Below are 8,078 nucleotides of genomic sequence, written 5' to 3'. Positions count from 1 at the left end.
GGGGGGGGCGCGGTAAAATTTTTTTTGCTTGGGGTGGCAAAAAACTTGGAGCCGGCCCTGATTGGAATCAGTTAGTTTAGCTGTCACCTTTTATTATTTTCTGCTGCCACTGCTGTAACAAATCCAGGCTCCATACCAAGGCTACTGGATCTTCATGACATCTGAAGGGATAGAATCCAGATCCTCTTTTATAAGCACAGGACTCTACCACTTGAGCTAAAGGGGAGATTCTCCCCTAACTGATAGTAGTATGCAGCCTAAGACACATGGTTGAATCGACTTGATTCTATCCAGTAGAGGACAGTGAATCATGTATATACATGTACATGCATGCACACACAAGCCAGCTAGTTAGCTCACTGCAATACTTACAACGCAATGCAACAGATAAACATGCTAATATACACAGGAAAAATGCTGCTCTTGGATCCACACTGATTCTCTTAGCAAAAGAGAGAACTGGATTCGATTCTGCTCTCATTTATACTGGCTTTGTGTCAGTGTCATTCCATTGACTTCAGTGCAGTTACTTTTGATTTACACCAGTGTAAGAGAGAGCAGAATTGGGTCCAATATCTCTAGCATATCCTGTGCTTGATCTATGAGCAGAACTTCAGAGCTGCAATAAAGAACTAGTGTGTGGATGAGAGATCTAGCATGCAGTTCTGAGAGCAGCATTTGACCTGTATTTATCTGTTTGAATGTGCACAGCTCTGCGTAAAACAAGTAACTAACCTTGTCAGAAAAATTATGACATATGATAGACAACAAAATATCTGATGCACAGAATATACAGTATATAGTTTAACAGAGCTACCATACTTGACAGTCTATAGTTCCATACATGAGAATACAGTACATCTTTTATAATGTGCACGGCCACCTCATAAGCAGGCCTCAGCTAGACTGCTGTGTCCAGTTCTGAGCTCCACATTTTAAGAAAGATGTGGACAAACTGGAGAGAGTCTAGAGGAAAGCAACTGATAACAGTCTTCAGATATGTTAAGGGCCATAATAAAGAGAACCGTGATTAATTTTTCTCCATGTCCGCTGAAGGTAGGACTAGAAGTAATGGTCTTAATTTGCAGCAAGGGAGATTTAGGTTAGATATTGAGAAAATCTTTCTAACTATAAGGATAGTTAAGCACTGGAATAGGCTTCCAAAGGAGCTTGTGGAATCCCGGTCATTTTAAGAAAAGGTTTGACAAACCCCTGTCAGGGATGGTCTAGGTATATTTAGTCCTGCCTCAGTGGAGGGGGCTGGGCTGGGCTGGGCTTGAGGTCCCTTCCAGCCTGATGTTTCTATGATCCTATAACTGAACCCCAATGCAGAAGGCAGTTAATTATTCCTGCATTTTATCTTAAGAAGTGGGTTAGTCCAGTTGGTGACAAGGGTATGGAAGTAAGCTCCACTCTCCAACACCCAGGGCTAGCAAAGCTAATCACAGATGAGACATGATCATAACACACTTGGGTTTGGGGATGGAATGTTTCCTGTACTGGTGGCTGCTTGGAGACTGGATCGAGGAATTAAGTAAAGGGGGCCGCGGCAGTGCTAGACTTTCTTAAAATTTCCTGGTGTTAGCAATAGTCATCTGTCACCATACAAAGGCTTCTGTGGGCTCCTGGTATTCTAACCACCATGTTGTCTACACCTGCTCTTGGCAAGGCTAGGTGAAGCAGTGGCTAAAATGCCTGCGTCCAGGGTACACTAATGCTCTGGTTGCTACTGCTAGTGGAGCTGCAGTGGGATAGTGCAACAGAAGGAAGTTTTAAGACCAGTGTTAGATACACTACAAATGTATTTCCCCATGGACAGACATGGGGCAAATGCCAAAGCAATCTTCTTTTTGATACTCCAGTAAGTCTGCTGCAGTGGGGGACTCTTCCTTAGGAGCTTCTGTTGGACACCTGGGGTGAAATTCTAGCACCATTCAACTGAATGGCAAAACTCCCATTGACTTCAATAAGGCCAAGATTTCACCCCTGGAGTTCCAACTGTAAAATGCTAGACAGGTAGAAAGAATGAGGCTGAGGTGCCTTCACTGGCCACCATTTTTACTCACTGCAATGTTTATAGTTGGCATTCAGCCTGATATGTGGCTTTGGAAAATGCTGGTGACAGGACCAGAGGCTAATTCAGCTGTCCTTTCCTTGGTTACAGGCCCTGATATTTGTGGTGATTCTTGGCTGGTTATTTGTTCCCATCTACATCAAGGCTGGGGTAAGTATGGACACTAGGTTATTTCTTTTATGGTTCCCTGTTTTAATCTTTCTGTTTCATTTTGTTGTGTGTGTGGGTCTAACACCATCACAAAACCATGGTCAATGGGAAGAGAGACCTGGATGTGTCAGGCAGTCTACATAAGTTATGTCTGTATATATTTAAACAACAAGGTCTCTTTGTCTTTGAGATCCCAAGATGAGCAGCATTTGACTCTGCCTTTCTGTGCTTCTTGGAGGCTCCTGCTCCTTGGCCTTCTTAATTTCTAGTGTACTTATCAGTGTGGTATCTGGGTGGAAGAGCTTGCTGATGAACTATGGTAGTTGTGTCTTTTGCTCGTAGTATGAATTCTTCTCCCTCTTCTTCTGCAGGTGGTGACGATGCCAGAATATCTCAAAAAGCGGTTTGGCGGCCGACGGATTCAGATGTATCTGTCAGTCCTTTCTCTGCTCCTCTATATTTTCACCAAGATCTCGGTGAGTTAAGCTTTTCCAGTTCCTCTATTCTAAGTGAAGTTCCTATCTATTATTATTTTACACTTGTATGAAATCTCTCTACCTGTCTGGTTCCCTTGTCTCAGATAAAAAACGGTTTCCATGTTGTCACTCTTCCGTCTAACAGTGCTGACCATCCAAATCAGCTCTACAGCTCTGTGTGTCTGTGCCTGTTGGATTATACCAGGGGACTCTTTCTCTAGATGGTGGTTATGATTTAGCTTTCTTTTTCCCGGATTTTGTTTCCACATCTGCTCCCCTCTGGAACAGGTCAGGCTGGCTGGAGCCTTGTACTATACAGTATGCTACATCTCAGGCATCAGTGATAGAAACTGAAGAGAAGGTTCCAAGCTATTAGAGTTAGTACCCAGTTCTCTGCCTTCACTCACTCATTTAGGCATTTAGTTTTAGAGCTTCCTATGTATCATCTGGGCCCAGGGTCTCCCATTCTGACTCCTGAACAAGATTCTCCTGCCGCAGGGTATGAGTAACTCCCTTTGGCTCCCGTGGGAGAAAAGAGGCCTTTCCCACTCATCCTTCCATCAGTATCCTCAGCTGAACATGCAGCTTGTTAGTATTAATGAAACAAAAGTGAGAAACAAGAGAGGAAGGCAGATGGGGAGAAGAGACAGAGAGATGGGGTTAGAAAATACGGGAGTGGGAAAAGCAAGGGGAGAAAGGGAAGGCAAAGGAGAGTCTTTCTGGGATCAGCTGGAGCTATGAAGTGTGGCTAACGAGGGCACAGCAGTAGCGAAGGGAGTTGTGATTTTCCTCCCCTTTTGAAACCATTAAATCTCCATCCAAGTCCACAGGTCAGGCAAACCTGGGTCTGTTGTTTTCCTGCAGTTGCCATGGAAGTTTACTCTTTGCCCTCTGCATAGGAGCTGAGTGATAATAGTACAATTTAACCTAAAAGACCTGGCCTTTTGCTCCCATTCTCATGCTCTTACGATAACCGATTCTTATCAGGGTTACAAATTAAACAGGTTGGGACTATCAAGAAACCGCAAGTTGGATTTTGATTTCTGTTTATTTCAGTGAGGAGCTGTCAACATAAGAGTTTTTGTATGCAGCTGTAATTGGAAATGCATCCATTTCACAGTGGATGGTAGTATTCCTGCAACTCTAGCAGATGTGGAGTGAATCCATACAGATAAATGGCTCATCATTCTAATCCAAAACTTATATCTATATTTCTGTGTTATGTATGATCCCATCACTTGCTACCTACATGCCAGATTCACAAAAATAATTCTCTTTTTATGGGTAAATTCCCTCGGTGTGTGTCCAACTTACGCATCATACTCTGCATTGGGGATTTCCATCAACTCCAGCAGAGGAACCCTCCTCCCAAGCAAATGGAGTGGCTCCACTCACTCGCAGTTATCATTACAGACCTGAAAATGAAGTTGCCTCTCATGTTCTTGCACCCTCGGTTTTCAGGGCAGAGCAGAGCAGTAGCTGGTGGATCTGTACAGCAACAGATCAGTTGGTCCCAGTCTGGCTCCACCACTCGATCATCCCACTTTGCCCACAAACAGAGCTGCACAAATCCTCACAGGGAGCCACTATGGAACTGTTTTCTGGCACTCGGGGGTATTGTCTCCTGCATAAGTTCCCCAAACCATGCGCCTCCTCCTGATACAGCAGAACCACTCTTCCTCTGTCTGTCTGACTCCTGGGTAATTGTATGGCCTCCGACATGCATGCATCCGACGAAGTGGGTATTCACCCACGAAAGCTCATGCTCCAATACGTCTGTTAGTCTATAAGGTGCCACAGGACTCTTTGCTGCTTTTACAGATCCAGACTAACACGGCTACCCCTCTGATGTATGGCCTCTATTACTGTAGTATCTGAGTGCCTCACAACTTTTCACTGTATCGAATGCACCTAATGCTTCTGCTGCATTGTGGCCCTCTGCAGCTGTAGAAAAGGGGGCAGGATTTGTCTTAAAGAATGAACTGAAGGTTTGATTTACATGTTGTGTTTCATTGGATGTATGCACAGTATTCTGTTTATTAGGACTAGGGTGACCAGACAGCAAGTGTGAAAAATTGGGACAGGAGGTGCAGGGTAATAGGAGCCTATATAAGAAAAAGACCCAAAAATCGGGACTGTCCCTATAAAATCAGGACATCTGGTCACCCTAATTAGGACTCAGTCTCCATTCTTATTAGTTATGAAGAACTGTTAGTGTACAATAGTGTGCAAGACACCACCCTCAGCTTGCTGATGAACTAAAGATGTGGCAGATACAATAGAGCACAAAAGAAAACAGACAGAAAGCTGTGATGCTTCATGGAATAGGTGGGTCTTTAGCATCTGCTTGGTGGAAGGGGAGGGTGAATAGTGAAAATTAATATTGTGTCAAGCGTATGGTGTAACATAAAGTCTAGATTGGGTGAAGGAGACAGATGAGAGAGAGAGAGAGGCAGAATAGGGGTTCTCAAACTGGGGGTTGGGACCCCTCAGGGGGTTGTGAGGTTATTACGTGGGGGATCGCAAGCTGTCAGCTTCCACCTCAAACCCCGCTTTGCCATCAGCATTTATAATGGTGTTAAATATATAAAGTGTTTTTAATTTATTAGGGGGGGTCGCACTCAGAGGCTTGCTATGTGAAAGGGGTCACCAGTACAAAAGTTTGAGAACCGCTGACCTGGTAGAATGCAGGCGTTGGAGGAAATAAGAGGAGGCAGAGAGCTTTGAAGGTGCAGGATAGCATCTTGATCCTAAAAAGCCAAATCCTGTAGTGCTGTAAATGGCATCTTATTCAGTTATGCCTATGCCCCTGAGCAGTGTAACTGGGCAAAGCATGGGCATTGAGATGCACCAGCTCAGTCATGTAAAAGTTGAAAGGAAGGTGTGAGTGGGGAGCAGGGGAAAGAAAAGGATCATGCCCTGCAGAGAAAGGGGGCATGTCTAGGCCAAAAGGATAAGATCACGTGCAGTGGTGTAAGAGGGGAAAGGCATTACATTAACTTGCTGTAAGTTAGGGGATTGTTCCACCTGAGCTATACCAGCCATCAACAAAGTCGTGGACCCAGCTAACCCAAAAGAATGGCCCACGTGCCCCAGAATAAGAGGGGCAGCACAGTCCAAATGCCACTCCAATTATAGCTTGTCCAGTGGTGACCACTGTGGAAATTCAGATGTATTTGCTGCACAGCAAGGGGCCGGAAGGTATGCCCACTGCAGTGGCAAGGAGCTATCTAGCCATGGGCAGCGCACCATGCTATGTGGCCAAGTGCCAGTCAGTCCTGCACGTCACCAGGAAAAGGATAAATACAGAAGGCCAGTGGACACCAGCTCTTGTACATAAGAGGTTTAGTTTATGTAGATACATCTGTTGTGCATCTAGGCATCATTGCAAGTGGCATATGCAGGATGGCAAGCAAGCTGCACGTGGCTCTGTGGGAATCTTTCACTCTAGGGGCCAGAGGCAGACACAGCGTGAGCCAAGACATTCCAAGAGATTTCAGAGATTTCCATGCTGCTTCCCTGGCTGCTGCCTTTGCAGACGCTCCCCGCCTTGCAGTTCCTCAGGCTTTTGTCATCCTGCTTTGAAAGGAAGGACAGCTTTCCTTACACTTGCTAGCAAGTCACACCTAACAATTTGAGTCACAGTGTTGATGCAATTTATATTTGCATCTCAGAAGGATCTTGCATTCATGGTGCCTGTTTTACATGCTGCTTCCTCACTTACGCCAGGTTGGGCAAAATCTCAAACACCGTATGTAATGTCCCATATGTATGTGTGTTCCATGGTCACTCTGCTGTGTGAGCTGTTGCCATGGTAGCTTTCAGGGTAGGCGTTGCTAACCACTAGCGCTTCTACCATTGCTGTCACCAGTGGGGCTGTACCAGTGGTAGAAAAGGTTGGCAATTTTAAGATCATGCAGTGTAGCAAGGCATTGGTGACCAGTAACTGACTAAATTAAGACTAAGTATCTGGTGAAACAAGTAACTGGATGCTCCCCCATAGTCTGAAGGAATTTAAAACTCGAGTCTGTAAATGCGTTGCAAATGTTCCTTGGAATTCTTTAGCTGTAATGGTAGTTGTAAAAGGACACTCATGTCATTGTAGCTTTGCCTAGTGTTTCCTGAATTACGTGTGCGTAGCTCTGGAGTGATTTTTTTGTTTGAATGTACTAAATCTTTTCCATGTAAAAAACAGAGATAGGATAAGGTTTTAATGGTATCCATAAAAGAGAGTTAATGGAGTAACAAGGAAATATCAGTAGTAAATTAGCGTAACTGGGAGGCAGAAGAGGTGAACTCGGAAGGTGATTCAGCAAATCCAAGGAGTTCACGTATTGCTCAGTGTTAGGGTGACCAGAAAGCACGTGTGAAAAATCGGGACAGGGTGTGGGGGGTAATAGGAGCCTATATAAGAAAAAGACCCAAAAATCGGGACTGTCCCTATAAAATCGGGACATCTGGTCACCCTACTCAGTGTAGTGGGGTGGTTACCCCGCTTCTGCCTGGAAGGGCTTAAAACAGCCCTGGCAGAGGGCTGCAGCTCTAAAAGCTGGGCTGATTGGGGAAGTAGCCACAGCAGGGCCACGCCCCAATCAGGCCACAGCTGGCCTGTATAAAAAGGCTGGGAGCCAGAGGCCAAGCAGTCTCTCTCTGCACTCAGAGAGAGAAGGGCCTGGTTGCAGGGAGCAGAGACAGGGTACCTGGGTGGCGCAGGGCTGGGGACAAGCTGGGGAGCTCCAGCCGGGATAGCCCCAGGCTGCGGCCTAGTAGGAGGCCAAGGGGTACTGGGGGTTGCAGAGGGCAGCCCATGGGTAGGACAAGGCAGCAGGTCCAAACCCAACCTTGCCTGTGATGAGTGGCCTATACTGCAGTCTGCCCCAGGGAGCGGGGGCTGGTTGGTGACTGGTAGTGGCCTTATTCTGAGGTGAGGTAGGGATAGTGGATGGGGGTTCCCCAAGGAGGGGAGACCCTAGTACTGAGGGATGTACTGTCAGGGGGCAGCACCCCAGATACAAGGGCACCAGGGTCCGGGAGGGACACAGGGGCCAGAGGATAGGTGGATCACCGGCCTGCAGGGGGTGCTCCAGGATGTTGGAAGAGCTAATTCCCAGAGTCACCAGCAGGAGGCGCAGCAGGGGTGAGTCCGCTCCTCTACACTCAGGATTTTTAATAATTAACTATGTTTCCTTGCAGGATCGTTTTATGACCAGTAATATTTGTAGCCATGTAAACTAAGCTAATACTAAAAATAAATGAACCTCAAGCTTTGGGGCATAAACTGATCAGCTGTGAAGGTCAGGAACAAATCCTCTCCCATAGAGAGCAGCATGTGCTCACAGTTAGCCTGTGGGATTAAGCTTTATGAATTCCTGCATCTT

The 8,078-nt window shown here is 46.0% G+C and overlaps 1 protein-coding gene across 1 annotated transcript in view; it reads left to right on the top strand.

Moving 5' to 3' along the window:
• The window catches only part of LOC112105310 (sodium/glucose cotransporter 1), a 23,568-nt gene extending 20,647 nt beyond the window's left edge, over positions 1–2,921 (top strand). The window contains exons 4-6 of the mRNA XM_029913686.1: positions 2,165–2,224; positions 2,596–2,700; positions 2,805–2,921. Of these exons, the coding sequence (XP_029769546.1) occupies positions 2,165–2,224; positions 2,596–2,700; positions 2,805–2,921 (282 nt within the window). The remainder of the gene's footprint in view (positions 1–2,164; positions 2,225–2,595; positions 2,701–2,804) is intronic.
• The last annotated feature ends 5,157 nt before the right edge of the window (positions 2,922–8,078 follow it).

This window comes from Terrapene carolina, unplaced genomic scaffold, assembly GCF_002925995.2.
Source record: "Terrapene carolina triunguis isolate 2854851 unplaced genomic scaffold, T_m_triunguis-2.0 Scaffold790, whole genome shotgun sequence".
Taxonomy (NCBI): Eukaryota; Metazoa; Chordata; order Testudines; family Emydidae; genus Terrapene; species Terrapene triunguis.
Note: the sequence above shows the minus strand (reverse complement) of the source record. Positions and strands in the feature narration are given on the sequence as shown.